Source organism: Protopterus annectens, chromosome 5.part0, assembly GCF_019279795.1.
Source record: "Protopterus annectens isolate FY-2018-M chromosome 5.part0, PAN1.0, whole genome shotgun sequence".
Lineage (NCBI taxonomy): Eukaryota > Metazoa > Chordata > Ceratodontiformes > Protopteridae > Protopterus > Protopterus annectens.
The window spans coordinates 1,873,304,661-1,873,320,790 of NC_056735.1; the positions used below are offsets into that span (position 1 = coordinate 1,873,304,661).

Genomic DNA, 16,130 nt, shown 5'->3' on the forward strand with positions numbered 1-16,130 from the left:
TGTTGGGTATGTTGTCTTGCCTTAGGGGCTGTTGTTGGGTGGCACATTGGTATCGTGAGCTACGTGACACTTTGGTTGTGACTGGTGTTTGCATTTCATGTTCGGAGGCCCTTGTTGCTTGGGAAGGTTGCTGTTAAGGGCCTCCACATATGTGGGGTTTAGTGCTGCTGTGTGTGGGCGTTGGTGGTGTGGGTTTAGAAGGGCTATGTGTTGCTTGAGGTGCAGTGCAGGTGTTAACCTTCAACCCACATATCTGGAAGTCCTTGTTGCTTGGGCAGGTTACTGTTAAGGGCCTCCACATACATGGGTTTAGTGTTGCTATGTGTGGGTGTTGGTGAGGTGGGTTTAGAAGAGAAGGGCTATGTGTTGCTTGAGGTGTAGTGCAGGTGTTAACCTTCTCCTCTTCACTGTCTAGCACAATCTTTGGTGGAGAGAGCTTTGCTTCCAGTTTGGCTATATAAGTGCATCTCTCGCAGGTTGTAGTGTTGGGTGGTAGGAGGAGAGGGTTGTCTGTGTACATGAGGCACTTGCTGCATTGCCTCAGTATGACCAGATTCACCAGGTGGACAGGAGAAATCACCAGAAGTTGACCGTTGGACATGCCTGGTTTGGTGCTTTTTTTTTTTTTTTTGTAAAGTACAAGAGCTGTTTTTCCTTACCAAGGCACTTTGCAATTATAAGCTGTTTAGTGCCTACAATTAACTTCTCCTTATTAACAAGGAAAGTTGAGTGCATCAGTTTAAGACTCCCTAGTGCTCTCCAGCAGGTTTTAAAGCAAGTGCTAGTCACAGGGATGCTTAAAGGTAAGATGAAAAAAAAATGGTTCATCCTAAACACTGCAGTGTGCACTAGAGGAGCTAGATGTGAAAGTAGGTAACTTAAATTTTACCTGTCTAAAATGTTAAGTTTTAGTGGAGAGTCGCAATTTTAAAACAGCAAGACAGATTGAAAGGGGGTGGTCACTTTTGTACTTTGGTACTATGGAATACAGTAGGTTGGCCAATAAACTTAAATAGTTGAAGGGGAGTGATTTCACAAAATGATAATTTTGTGCTTACTCACACAAGCCAGTAAAAACAGAGAGGAAATGAGATATATGGTCAAATTAACATAAGGGGAAGGCAACTAGAAAGACAGTGGCATTTAAGAACACTACAGTAGCCGTGTGGGAGGATGGGGATTTCTGCCTGGCTCACAAGAGACAGAGCTGTGGTTTCTTTTCAAGTTTTAATAAGTTAAAAACAGAATAAAAGTAAAACACAAGTTAATAAAACTAATCACAGTATTCAAAATAGAAAAAAGGCAATAAAGTAATAACAAATAAAAAGCAAACTAACCTTTCCCTCACAGCAAAGTGTAGCAGAGTCTGGGTGAGCCTTTCTAGTTATTTTTTTATTTTTGTTTCAGTCATACAATTATCCAATTATTTTCCAGTTTATTATCTTGTTGTGGCAAATATGAGAGCCAGCATGTCTGCTGTATGTGTCTCCTTCACTGGCCTATATTTCACAAATAAGTCATGCTGTTACATTTATTCATGTTTTGTTGATTGGGAACTTCATTTGGGTAGTGACCCATTTCACAGTGCAGGCATGGGGACAAAAGCTCTAGTATATACATAACACATAAGGATAATGAAAATATCAAGTCAGCATCTTAGAAGCTGTACTACATACAAATAGTGCATAAGTTTACACAATCACATTAATTAAATGTCTTTCACATCATTAATATAAACAAACATGAGTCCATAACATAAATTAACAATTAAATCTAATAACAATACCTGGGATTCATAAACATTATATGTGACTGCACAGGTCCAGTATACAGTAAAAAAAAACATACCAGAGCCCAAACAATTCATAAAGGTGGACATATAGCCCAGAATAGTTGCATATACTAATACATATAGAGCAGGTGTGAACATAAGGTTTTCTTTATATTCTTCAAGATTCATATGCTGGTGAATCAGGTAGTACAAGAACAGTGAAAGTTATGAGGTTACACTTACAGACACAGCACAGCTCCCATAGCTGCCAAGCACCTAGCTCTTGTAAACTTGCTGTTCTGCTCAGTTATGTTGAGTATTATTACATCATCAGTCTTAAAAGTAATGACATAATGTCATGTATAGATAAAGGGGACAAATGCACACCCTGTACCTGCCTGCGGTACATAATTGCACTTCAGTACATCTAGTAATACAACTAAATCTTTTTCTGCCTTCAACACAGTAAAAAAAATATTGCCCCCATAAATGGAAGTACAGCTGACATCAGGTCCCCTTACTGTAATAAAATGCAAAGTAAGAAAGCTCCAAAACCATGGCAAGGGAGGCATAAATGTTTATGAACGGACTCCTGCCATATCTGCAGAGTGGGAATGGAATACAAAAAATGATGTAGCATTGAAAGTCATAACTACACATATGTAAGTGAGTCTGTTCCCATGGACAAAGCATGCAAAGACAATTCAGTCTGTTTTGTCAGTGCTAGTTACTTCATGACTCATAGGGCTGTTAACTCAGCTGGCAGACAACGAACAGGGTGTACAACTGTTACATGTAATGTAACATATTAACTAGTTTGAATTATTGCACCTAGGGAGGAGGTGGACTTCAGCTGACAAAACTTGAACACTTCTTTGCTTGGTCAGATATAGCAATAAGGAGGAGGAAGAAGACAATCTAGACTTGATCTTATATTACCATACTACTGGAGTGAAAAGATACTTACTTAAGCATAACATGGATAGAGTGTGTGCGTGCAAGATCTGATAACTTTGAGCACTGCCATGATTCACTACTGATGGCAGGTCTGCAGGAAGTGGGCAGTGATATATTTACACATTGCTCTCTCAAAATTCACTTAACTGATACAGACTCTATAAATTCAGTTCCAACAATGACAGGAAAGTATCAGTAGATACAATCAGGGTTTTAGAGAGAGGCCAGGTTTAATATGGTTAACTTTAAAGGTGGTCTTGGTTAGCCACATTACAAAATATCTTTTAAAGCAGTAGAGGAAAGACAGACCTTAAAAGCAAAGGAAGGACTCCAGATAATTCCACAGGATAGCAGAAACTGGTAGCACATGGGCCATGTCCACCACAAGTTTTCTATGCATGCCCAGTCCTACACACTGGTAGAATCACAGTACTATCAAGACCATGTACATGCTACCCTGTTCAAATCCCTTGTATGGGATGTCACACTGTTTATGAATACAACAGTCCATTACAGGGGCACTGAAACAAGAAATTTTACATCAATGCACACAGCAATTTGGTATCTGGTTAGCAAACATGCATGTATACAGCAAGGGAACATGATAGAGAAACACCAATACAAAATGGCATTATGGGTTATCAACATAAATTCAGGTAGCCTAGGGTTGTTTTATTAGTATTAAATGGATTTGGTACTAAGAATAGCAGAAAGAAATGACATTAAACAGAATTTCTAGTACAATTCAGAATGAACAAAGTGTTAAACTGCTTCAGTTTATAGATACAGAGTGACTTAAAACTAGTGCATGCTTATAATTTTATACAGGCTAAGTAATAATGTAAATGTAAAAACATTATCTACAGGCTTGGAAGCATCCTGCTCAATAACTCTTGTATGAACCCATGAACGGTCATTTAGACTTGTTGGACTGTCCTTGGTTTTTATCATGGAAATGATCAATAATGATAAAGTAAATCACCAGAGATCAGACACTTGACCCAACCTAGTTTGGTTTTATCAAGGGTAGGTCATGCCTACTCATCCTGGTGGACTTCCTTGAGAACGTCAGAAAAGCAATGGATGAGGGCAAAATGGTTCACACTGCCTTCCTTGACCCGGCCAAGGCATTTGACACAATACCCCATTGTTGACAAACTCAAGAGGTTAGGTACAAACCCGTATGTCAGCCGGTAGATAGCCAATTGTCTCACAGACAGGACACAGGAAGTTAAAACTGGGGAGTCCACCTCTACAAAGTGGCCAGTCACAAGTGGAGTCCCTCAGGGATCAGTCCTTCGACCACTCCTTTTTGGCATTTACTTGTCTGAAGTGAAGAACAATGTCAGTGGTCTCTGGCTGACTAAATTAGCAGCTGTCATTGAACCCCACACTGACACAATTTTTCTCCAGGAGGAACTGACACAAACAACTGGTGTTAGAACCATGGACTAAAACTTAATGCCAAGAAATGCATAATAGTATCCATCAGGAAGTCATCCACCCCTGGTAACTATCATATTGACAACACACACCTTAGAGGTGACCCAATAGTCAGGGACCTAGGGACGTACATAGATAGTAATCTAGCCTTTGACCATCACATGTCTACAGTAGTGAGGAAATCTTTCCATGTTGAGCAACTTATAGACAAAGGTATGGTATGTAAGACAAAGGAAGTCATTGTTCCACTGTGTTTGGATTCATCAGACCTATCATTGAATACAGTGCCCCCTTTGGTATGTACCTAACCAGGCATATCCAACAATTGGAATGTCTACGGAGGCTTCTCACAAAAAGAATACAGGGCAAAAGCAACATGTCCTGTGCAGACGACCTCAAGTCCCTATCCCTGTATTCTGTCTCCTACAGGCTGTTAAGAGGAGATCTATGCCCGGTATACAAGGCACTGTCAGACCTCACTCTGATGTACCTCCTGCATATCCGCAAAACAAACAGCACCAGAATTATCCATTCTAAAGACTTAAACCTTGCCTGTGATATATATAGGACCTGCTGGAGTGACACGTATGCATCCCAGAGACTATCCCATCTCTGGAACAGGCTTCCCATCCATGTGAAGCAGAGTTCGTCCCTAACCAAATTCAAATGTCACTTGGACAATCAGATGGGGAACAGGAAATTCATCCCTGACTTGGCACCTATGGCTCTAATGGACACAGGCAACCTGTAAATGTTTCATCTCCCAGGCTTCTGCTTGTAAATGTTTCATCTCCCAAGCCCCTGTTTACATTTATCAGGGGTACCAGACTTTATCAGAGATTTGGGATGCATGGCTATGCTTAAAAAGGCCCTTGTGGTCATTAGCCTAGTAAACACCTATGAACTTAAATATACTCTGTAATGGTTTATGGTCTAGTTCTTTCAACACTTTTTCTCACAGATATATTTATGAAACTTTTTGCAACTATATAGTATGGCAAGCAGCTCTTGACTTCTCTGACTGCCTGTAAAGATGTTGGATCCATAAGCTCTTGCAGAATCACTGCACTAATTCCATGCTAATTAGCATCAACTAGGAATATGACTTGCGTATTAGTTTCAAAACATTTTGTTTAGTGTATTTTTGTCAGTGTTTATGTACTTCAAAGCTCCAGTCTTGCTTTTTACTCCATTGCCATTCCACATCTTTTTATTTAATGGCAAACTTACTTGTAACATTTGGAAGAAGATTCTTAAGTTACTGTAGCATACCAAAGAATCTGGAGAATGTATGTGCCCTCTGTAGAAGGCATATATGCACCACTGCCCTGACTTTCTCACTTTCTGACTTCACGTGTTCAGATGTTAAAATTTACTGTATACATATCTCAGCTCTGTTACTATAATTTTACATTTGTATTTCTCACATTGGGGATGCTCTGTCTCAGTTTCTTCAATAATTCAGTCTATCTCATGCAGTGCTCTTCTTTGGTCTAATCCTACATTGGAATTTTATCCGTAATATATTAATATTAACAGGTACACAACAAAACAAAACTATCAATGCAAAAGTTTTTTTTTAACAGTACAGGTGCTTATGAACTACCACATTAAAATCAGAAGACATCTGTATCTTTCCAAAGGCAAAATAAAAGTGCACTGTTTGACAAACAAAGCTGTGATGAGGAAAGTTCCAAACTCCTTTCTTAACAACAAGCATCTGAAAGTATTTTGCCCCTGGCGGACTTTTTCAGTTATATGAAGCAGAGTGTGCTCTCTTTTTAAGCTTTATTAAGATCTTGCTGAAACACAAACGTGCATTTTATCTGGTTTCACAAAAGTAATTCTGATGTTAAATCATCCAGTAGGCAATCTGCCTTTTAATAACACCCATGCACTCCATGCAGTTCAGTTCTTGAGGCTACTCCTCAAAGCTACTGGAACTTTCTTTGGAGCTCTTTGTAACAGAAACACTACAGAATCTATCTGATTCTAATGAACTCTTGGCAAACAACACAAACCAATAAGCAAATATTTGTACTCTTTAAGCAAGCCATGATGCTGCACATTTTGCCTATAATCACATTATAACTGCATTCACGCTATACGTTTTTTTTATTATACCAAGCTGCGGTCAAATCCAACAATTTGATATACAAGATGGCTCTACCATGTCAATTACTCAAAAAACAACCTTGTATTTTACATTCTTACATTCAGTGGTAAGCAGTTTCTGACCTAACAGTTATACAAGATGACCTGAGTAATTAGGCAGGTGGATTGGGTTTATTCTCAGAATCAGTACTTTTGTTTTTTTTCTGCTTAAGTATATGTTTGCTCTATTTAAGTAAAATCTAAACTCAACATTTTGACTATTAATTTTGAACTTCACTATCTAGATTTCTGACTGGTTTTCTGGTCACAAATTTTCTGTGGCCTTCTTTTACAATAATACTAACCACATATTCATAATCATTCAATCCATTTTCAAGACTTTGTTCCACAATATTTTTTCCGAAATTAAAATGTAGTTCATTTTCCACTCTTTAGCAAAGTGATTTCTATTCACACAGCCTCAACAGACTTTATTAATTGCAGGACATCTTTTTTGATAATTACTAAAACCAGCATTGTGCAGACCTTATCAATAGTACAGTTCTTACTTTTTTTTGCTTACCGTAATTCTCATGTCATGTTTTACCCCATCTGCATTCATTTCTAATTTCTTTGTCTTGCAGTCAATTTTATACTTTTCAAAGTTCCTTTGCATGCTACTTTAATAACAAAATAATCTCATTTTGTACACCAGTCACATTTTATCATATTAGATGCTCAACAATCTGCCTCTCACTTTATCACTTAACTCATCAAATTCATAGCATTTGTCTCAATTCTTTAACTCAATACTACAACCATCTAAAGATTCTTCGAGACCTTCACCTTCCCCGCTACATCTTAGTAATGCATGTTAAACCTACTGTGTGGCTTATATTAAAAAAGACCTTTCTATAACACTGCCGCCCACAAAACAGCTCAGGTACCCCATATGTACAAAGGCCCACAAACACTACACCTATCCCCTAATAATCATACTCACACACACACACACACACACACACACACACACACACACACACACACACACACACACACACACACACACACAAAATCTATCCTCTTACCTAACCCTAAGACACTCACATACACACAAACTGAATCTATCCCCTTACCTAATGTTTACCCTACTCCTGAAATACAGGCACTCACACACAAACTCCTGGAATCACCACTTACTTTTGCTGATCAACTGGAACTCACCCAAGAAAGAGTTCACCTAAAGGGGTTTTGCTCAACAGCAGTTAACTTGAATCACATAAATATGATTCGACCAAGTTAAATGCAACCATACACACACACTCATATAATACATACACATATATAACTTGTGTGGGGGGGTGAACATGTGTAGGATTGTATACATATTTTTTCAGACTGTGTGGGGATGCAAGACAAGCAACAGCTTGAATAATCAGTCTTCAGCAAGCTGTAATAGTTTTCCTTCCCATATAAGTAAGCACCTGAGGTAGCAGTCCTTACTGGGCTTTCAGTGGAGGCAAATATGCAGCAAAAACCATGAAACTCCATCAAAGAAGCCATGGAAAGTCTTCTCTATGGACTCCCTTACTTGAATCAGGAAACATGGAGAGAGTGGTGAAAGCTTAATCCACTGATAATGTTGGAAACCAAGACAGGTGAGACCAGTAGTTAAGGGCAAGAAGGACCAAAGTGGCAAAATAATATGTTGTTTCACAAAACCTTTCTTTGACCTTGAACATTCTGCCTAGTAGAAGCATGACCAAGAAAGAATGTAAGAGTCAGAACTGGAATGTTTGGAAAGGAAGTTAGAAAACTTGGAAGCTACAAGCTAACTATCTTCCTGAAGATGTAAAGCCAAGAACAGAAAAAAACAACTTAAGTAATGGCTCCACCTTCTCCATACATATTTTAAGTCTCATACAGTTATAATGATAAGGAAGAGATAAAATGAAGTGACTCTCATCCTCCTTGAGCCTCACATATTGCTTATGGTCTCCGAATAGGAATACGTGAATAGGTGACCTTTAGGTTCCTGAGAAAATTAGAAGGTCTGTGGCAGCAATAGTAGAAGAGACTGGAAATAAAGCATCTTCAACTTGGTTTTCAAATTTTACATAACTGTGAAAGGTGCAGGATGGATCTCCAAGGCCCCACCTTCTTTGGAACTAGGAATATCTGGGACTAGATACTGTGTTCCTCTCAAGAAACTCTCTCTGCTTCTCCACAGGTCATCAACTGCTCTACCACCTCCAGTGCTAGGTGCATCTATTCCCAGGAGACCAGACAAATGGTCATACATGGGAGCATTACTCTGAATTGTAATTTGTAACCTTGAGAAACAACCTCAGTCACCTGTCAAGAGGTCAAACTGAACCAGTTTTCCGTGAAGTGTGATATCCTACCCCTAAAAGGAGTGAGGAGAGGTAAAAGTGCAAGGTTGGAAAGGGACCCAAGATCAGAGACAGGACTGACAAAGATTTATGAGGGGAATAGGACTTGCCTTACCTATGCTAACACTGTTGCCTACATCTGACCCTGCTGCTTCTGAAAGCCTTTTTGTCATAGGCCTTCTTTTTGGTCAAACTCTCTGACCTAGTGCACTTACTTCAAAAAGGCTTTTACATAGCTATGCATTTCCTGTTATCTCCATTAATGGGTGGATGAAAAATCTGCTTCACTGATTTCATTGTCTTGCCCTTCTCCAGCAATATCTTAAATATGCCTCATCAGGGACAGCCAAAAGTAATTCTTTACAATGTCCAAAAGCTGCCTTTTTATGTCTTCTGCCAAAGGCTCCAATGAGAGCCAGGTATGTATTTGCATTATAGTCACACTGAATGCTGCTCTGCTATAGGCAATGAAAGCACTGTGTCTGCATAATGTAGCCTGCTCACTTTAAATGCAGCTTAGATTCAGTCTGAACACTCAGTCTTTTAAAGCATGATCAGACATGACAGAGACCAAATCCTCAGTCTGTTTAACAATTTCTCCTTGGTATTTAGCAAACATCAGAGTATGAGACATTTATGTGATCCATGACCCTCCTCCCCTTCTCATCATCCAGCAATATTTTCAGGCCTGGTAAAAACTTAGATTCTTTCAGTTTTCTAAGGAAACAACCAACACTATCAGCTGTTACACTTTCTGTAAAGTTACTCATAAGCTTCTTGGACTCTACAAAACTTATCTTAATTTTTGTGAGCGGTCAACTGGGAGTCTGGGCCAAGGGATTCTAACTAAAAAGTATCCTTTTGTGTGTGATGAGTGGCTTTAGTTCATCCATGCCCAAAACATTTTGGTAATGTTTCTTAGACTCTAGCACCTCTTTAAAGCTCCTCATATAAGGTTCAGGATATCTCCAAAAGACATATTTGGGATGGGAACCAAAAGAAACAACCTCATCATCATCATAAGAATCATTGCCTATCAGTAAGTAAATCCGGGAAGAATAAGAGACATTTTTCCCACTGAGGTTAGAGTCTGCAAAATCTAATGAGGAAATTCCCTCTCCTTCTTTGGACAAAGGTCACTCATGACAAAGAAGGTTGCATTTTGGTGATTTAATGTTCTGACAAAAACTGTGACACACTCCTTAACAAATATCTAACTAAACATAAGATGCTGCAATGGCTTAAGTGTGGCTACCTGGATGTCAGGTGTCAGGCCTACCTTGCCTAAGAATGCAATTCTTCCTTAATATGGGACTCATAACATTTCTTAAAAAGGCCCTGTTTTGTCCTTTATCTACTATAATCATGATATTAACAGCATTTCACATAATCTGGTGGAGCAAGTGAGATACTAGAAAAGTAATTATCATTTCTGGATGCCTGTGAACCAGTATCCAGCTCAAATATCTTTAAAATTCTAAGGCTGGTGTAGCAGCAGACAATTCAGTTTTATTGTCTGCATTCAAACAGGTTAAGAAATGTGGGAATTCAATATTAGAAAACCAAGAGGACCGTGACAGTGCAAATCAAAATCTCTCTACAGAACTAGTGGGATTTCTAAGCCCTCTTGCTTCCTGCTATTTTTTTTTTTATTTTTTTATTTTGGTTGAGCCATTTTTCTGTTATTTTTTTTTCCTGGTCTAAAGGCCAGTTAGAAAGCACTTCTTGCTAAAGTCTTCAACCTGGAAGTAGCACAGGCTAACAAGATAGTACCTGGTATTCCCCTCGTAGCAAAGCAGGCACTTTGAGGGACAACCCCATGGCACAGAGGGATAGAGTTCTTACTTAGGTTAACCCAGGATAACCTGTGTTCGGTTAGTGACACAGGTGCTGGATGGTCACAGTGGGTGGGAGACAGTGGCCAACATCACCTTGCCCATCCTGGGAAGAGGGATGAAGTCAGCCTAGGCTCACTACAATAAAGCAGTGCTACAAGCCTGGCATGCTCCATATTGCATAAGCGAAATGCCACTTAATCAGGATGTTGTGCGTGTTTGGAAGCTCACATGTATGTCCTGAAGGCAAAGAATGCAGAGTTTATAAGACTGTCATGGGGTGGAGAAAGTTTCGACATAGTCCCTCAAAGCTACACTGGGATACAGTATCCTTGATCTTCTTGCCAACTCCAGATGCTGGTTGAATTGATCCCAGTGGAGGCTAAAGTAGGTCTGGTAGATATGTTGAAAGATGGGAGGAGCAGTCAGCAGCTGATGGTCAAATGTTTGGTTGACTCTGTCTTTCACATTCACATTTTGTAGAATCCTTTTCTGAAGACATCCTCAGGACCTCGAAACTGTAGACTTTCCAATTCAAAAATGGTACAGATTTTTAACTACTATAGCAGTTAATAGCAATAAATACAAGGAAGTATCAAAAACCAAAAAAAGTCTTCCCAAGCTCTGCATATGTGATTCACAAAAAATCACCTGGTAGGTATCGTGGATAGAAGAGAGTGATGATCAATCAATTCCTGCAGCAAAAATAACTGAATAATTGAACAAGCAGCTCCTCCTCTTAAGCTACACGTCAGAACAATATTTCCAGCTCACCTTGTAGGGGACAGCCACAAAATTTTGGAAGTCGGACAGAAAGGGTGGAAGTCTGCCTTTGGTTATTTGCCATGAATAAATATACTACAACAATGATCCCTAAAAGGAACATCAGAGCTTCTTGCCGCATCCCATTTTGTTCATAGGTAGGTACTAGGCTATCGGCCCAAGGGCCTAAGTAAGCCTAGCCAATAAGGTTCCCTGGCTTATGCCACCCAAGAAAGTTATTTTCCTGTACTCCTGTCGAGCAGAGCCACCGAAGTAATCCCCGGGGTGTATTTCCTATTTCCCATCCACTTATCAAGATTTTTTTTGAAGAGTGCTAATGAGGAACTTTGCTTGACATAGATGGGTAGTTTGTTCCAATGTATGGGAAGTCTCTGAGACAGGAATCTATCCCTCCAGCATGCCCTGTTTATTGTGGTGACAAGGTTTAGGTCACTAGAGCATGTAGCTTCGAGGGATTGGGATTTCTTTAGGTGTAGCATGTCCAACAGCTCTGGGTTTGACATATCTTTATATGTTAGGCAGAGATCACCTCGGAGTAGGTGATATGCAACAGAGTAAAGCTGGAGTTTTTGAGACGGTCAGTGTAGGGAATCTGTTTGAGGCCAGTAATCCTCTTTGTGAGGTATTTCTGTGGCCTTTCCAGCTGCTGCAGATGTCTTGTGAGGTACATTCCAAAAGGGACGTTGTACTCTATAATGGGTCTAATGAGTGTCGAGTAGAAGAGAACAATTACCTCTTTTTTAGTAGATGAGAACCCTTTTGTGATGAGGTGTGCCACGTAGAAGGATTTCCTGACTACTGTGGCGATGTGATTATCAAAGGAGAGACTACTGTACACCTAGGTCCCAAGGTCTCTTATCACACATTTGGCATTAAGTAGACTGCCGCCTCTGTGGTAGTTCATGGGTACAGAGTTTTTACCAAAGGGGATGACAATGCACTTTTTGGCATTGAGGTCATGGCTCTAACACCAGGCATCTGTCTCAGTGAGGCCCTTCTGTAGGATGTCCCACATCATTTGGGGACTCAACTATGGCTCCTAGTTTGCAGTCATCTGCGAACTTCGTTAGCCAAAGACCTTCTGTGTTAGCCTGTACTTCAGAGAAGTAGATACCAAACAGGAGAGGTCCCAGGACGGAAACCTACTTGTCACTGATTTGAAATCAGATTTGGAGTCTGCAACTTTTACAGTGTGGGTTCTGTCAGTGAGCCAACTGGAAACCCATCTTGTGACATAGGGATTTATACCTAGTTTAGTGAGTTTAGCTATAATTCCAGAATGGGGGATGGTGTCAAAAGCCTTGTCGAGGTCAAGATAGGCTGTGTGAACCACCTTACCCTTGTCTACAGCTTTGGTGACTGCCTCAAAGAAGTTGATCAGGTTCAGGAGGCATGATCTGCCTTTCACAAACTCAAACTGGGTGGAGTCCAGAGTTTGGAGGTTACCAATGTCTTTGTTTATGTTGTAGTATAACTGTGAAAATATGGGGAGAAAGACTATCTTCCAACAGCAAGTAGCCTATCAAAATGGCATGCAGCGTGTGGCAGTGGCTTAGAGGGACAAAGCCCCAATACAACTCGGGCAACTTGATTGACTAGTAGTTCAGGTAACTGACAAATAAAAATAGAAACACTAAGAAGAGACAGGAGGTAACAGAATAACCATTTAAAAAGTAATATGTTGAAATGAAACAATTTCAGTTGTTGAAAAAAAAAAAGGAAAATACACACTCATAAGTGAGGAAGTGGAGGAAGATAACCATGAAGAAAAAGCCCTGACTATGACAATGGAAGGAGGCACAGCAGGGCCATCCAATATCACATGCCTTACAGGAGGGGCAACAATGCAAAAAAAAAGCCCCACACATGGTTAAACATCTGACCACCAGTTCACATATGCAGCAGCTTTCGTCTGCGTTACATATAAGCCTGCACTCACATATGGGAGGGCATAGTATCCACTGTTTTAACAGGGGTTGCACATTCTTTCCATGTGAAAGAGGGGTTAGGGCTGATTAGATACACCCTCAATGAAACAATGCCAGTAAGGGTGCAGATTCTTTTTACATGGATGATGAGAGACAGACCCCCTCTAGTTGGTCAGGCCAGGAGTTCTACTCCTAGTAGCGGTTCTAGATGGATTTGAATTACAGAATGACTGGGAGTGCACCTGTGCCATCCTCCAGTTAAGTGTGATATACTTACTGGTAACTGGGAGTGCAATGGTACTGTCCCTCCAATGGCAGTCTCATGTGGAATGCGAGGTATTGCAGGGACATGGAGTGAAATACTAACTGGAAAAGAGGGCAGGATGGACACAAAGAAGTGTACTTTCATTAAAAGAATTTTAGAAAGAGATCAAACCAACCTCACGGCTGGCCTGGATGATGACCCCTCTGGAAAGTTTTTGTCCCATGCCCAGCAAATGGGCTAAAGTCCAAAGTTCAACTGGGAAGGGCTTTATGACTGGCAGGCACAGGGGGAAAGAACTGTATATAAAAATACCAAACAAGGTATCAAGCAACCAAAGGAACAAAACAAATGTAATTAAATGATACAGGTGCAGTTTTAAGAATGAGATTAGAAAATCCTTCTCCAACCATAACAGCAAAAATAAGTAATTGAAGCGGTAGGATAATACAAGAACAGATATTCTGCATGTCAACTGTCTAATGTCAAGTCCCTGATTCTTATTCCTCACCATTTGATAGGTTTAACTCATTCTCAGATGGATCAAATTAACCACAATATACTACACACTGAAAACTGTCACATCTAAGAGAATTCTCCAGTACTTGAATGTAGTAATTAATATTAATAAAAATAATACAAGTAAAGCACATCCAAAAAAATTAAGAAAAGCTTGTTTAAAATGTCATTAAACGAAAGAAAAAAATAAATGTTGAGAGGGAAAGTTACAACATGTCAGAGTAAATAAAACTTACAAGTGTAATCATTTTCTTCTTGGGCTTCACTCGCTGCTTCAATTCCAGAATCACGCATATTCTTCTCTAGAGCAGATCTAGCAAGACTTGGTAAGAACCTACAGGAACGTGAAAAACTTAAAATGTAATTTTTTGTGATTGGCTGGTTATATTACTGCTATACTTTCTATAGCAGCAAGATACTAAAATATGCAAAGTGCATTTTTTGGGTTTTCTAACATAATTAGCTTTATTTCTGAAGCTATCAAAATGACTTGCACTTCACTACATATTCAAAATAATCTGTGCACCATTCTGCACCATTTTTTCATAAATTTCATAAACCAGGTTAATTGTTGAGAGATACTTCACCTGCTTACAGTGTAATGTCAGTGCACTATAGGACTTTATAATGCCATAGACCTACTAAAATGATAAAATATACAGCACACTGTTTACAATTTTGTCTTAGTTGTTATACTTATTGTAGACATACTGAAAAAAAAAAATAATCATAAAAATATACTTTCATCCTTGACTAACCTCACTTCTGAGTCACGAAAAATGGGGTTATACCTATAGGTTCAAGGAAAACCATAAGCTATAAATTTCCAAGGAATATATATATTCATGTTGTTAACACAGTAGTAAAGACAACCCAGAAATGGACCTTTTCAGCCACAATCTAAGTTACAGACTAAACTTTATGTAGTACATAAAATTTAATTAACCCAAAAAATAAATAAAGAAATCAACTTTATGTAGTATGTAAAACTGGGCATGTATTACGTCATATGGTTGAAGCCATATGATCAAACTTTTAAAAGTTCGAAAAGCTTAAAAAAAAAGAAAAAACCTACCTGACTGTTTTAAGCGTGGGGGGGGGGGCAAGCCCACCTGCACCCCCCAAACCCCCCGCTCTTTAAATATACCAACTATGAGATTGCACTACAGTGCAGGAAAATGAAATCTTCCCATTCCGCACTATATGGAGATGTCCGTTGAAACTTTTGACCTTTTAAAAGTTCGATCATATGGTGTCGACCATATGATGTTCGAACTTTTAAAAGTTTGATAACATAATATAAACCCCGTAAAATTTAATTACCCCAAATAAATAAACAAACAAATAAACACATACATACTAAACGAGACAGAAAAGAAAGTACAGTTGTGTACACTTACCATAAATGTAGATGTTCGAGTGTATTCACTGTTGCAGTCATCACACTTGGGTTATCTACCTGCAGGTAGCCCTCAGTCGGCCCGAATACCAGAGTCTTAGTATTTCTGCGTCGGATGCTATTGCTTCTTCCATGATGTCAGGTCGTCAGGGGTATAAAAACAGGCAGCTGACGCCATTACATCAGTTTTTCTTGCCCCAAGTGTCAGGAACCGCCAAACAGGGAGCTAGTATATGGTGTGGAAAACACACACCAGTAAAATGTAAATACCAATACCATTAGGAATAGCTATAGAGAGGAGAGATAGAAAGACAAAGAAAAAACAGGGGGCTGGAGGGAGGGAAACCAGGACTGCAACAGTGAATACACTCGAACATCTAACATTTATGGTAAGTGTACACAACTGTACTATGTTCTTCGTGCTTCACTGTTGCAGTCATCACACTTGAGTTGATTCCCAAAGTTGAGGAAGGGTGGAGGCAGTCAAGAAGAGTTAGGGCTGGCTAGTAGGCCCTGCAAGACTGCTGTAGCAAATCCTGCCCTGAATTTGGAAAAGATAGGTAAGTGGTAATGCTTGGTGAAGGTGTGTACAGAACTCCAGGTTGCAGCTTCCAGAATGTCCCGGGTAGGGACTCCCCTGAGAAATGCTGTAGAGTTAGAAGTAGCCCTAGTGGTATGTGTTCTGACCCCCTGAGGGATTGGTTTTCCATAGTGCTTGTAGCAGAAATGGATGCAGTGTGCTATCC

The 16,130-nt window shown here is 39.6% G+C and overlaps 1 protein-coding gene across 1 annotated transcript in view; it reads right to left on the reverse strand.

The window, feature by feature from the left end:
* Positions 1-16,130, reverse strand: part of VWA8 (von Willebrand factor A domain containing 8) — a 3,458,065-nt gene that overhangs the window by 2,145,105 nt on the left and 1,296,830 nt on the right. Inside the window, exon 18 of the mRNA XM_044071701.1 lies at positions 14,222-14,319. Within this exon, the coding sequence (XP_043927636.1) occupies positions 14,222-14,319 (98 nt within the window). The remainder of the gene's footprint in view (positions 1-14,221; positions 14,320-16,130) is intronic.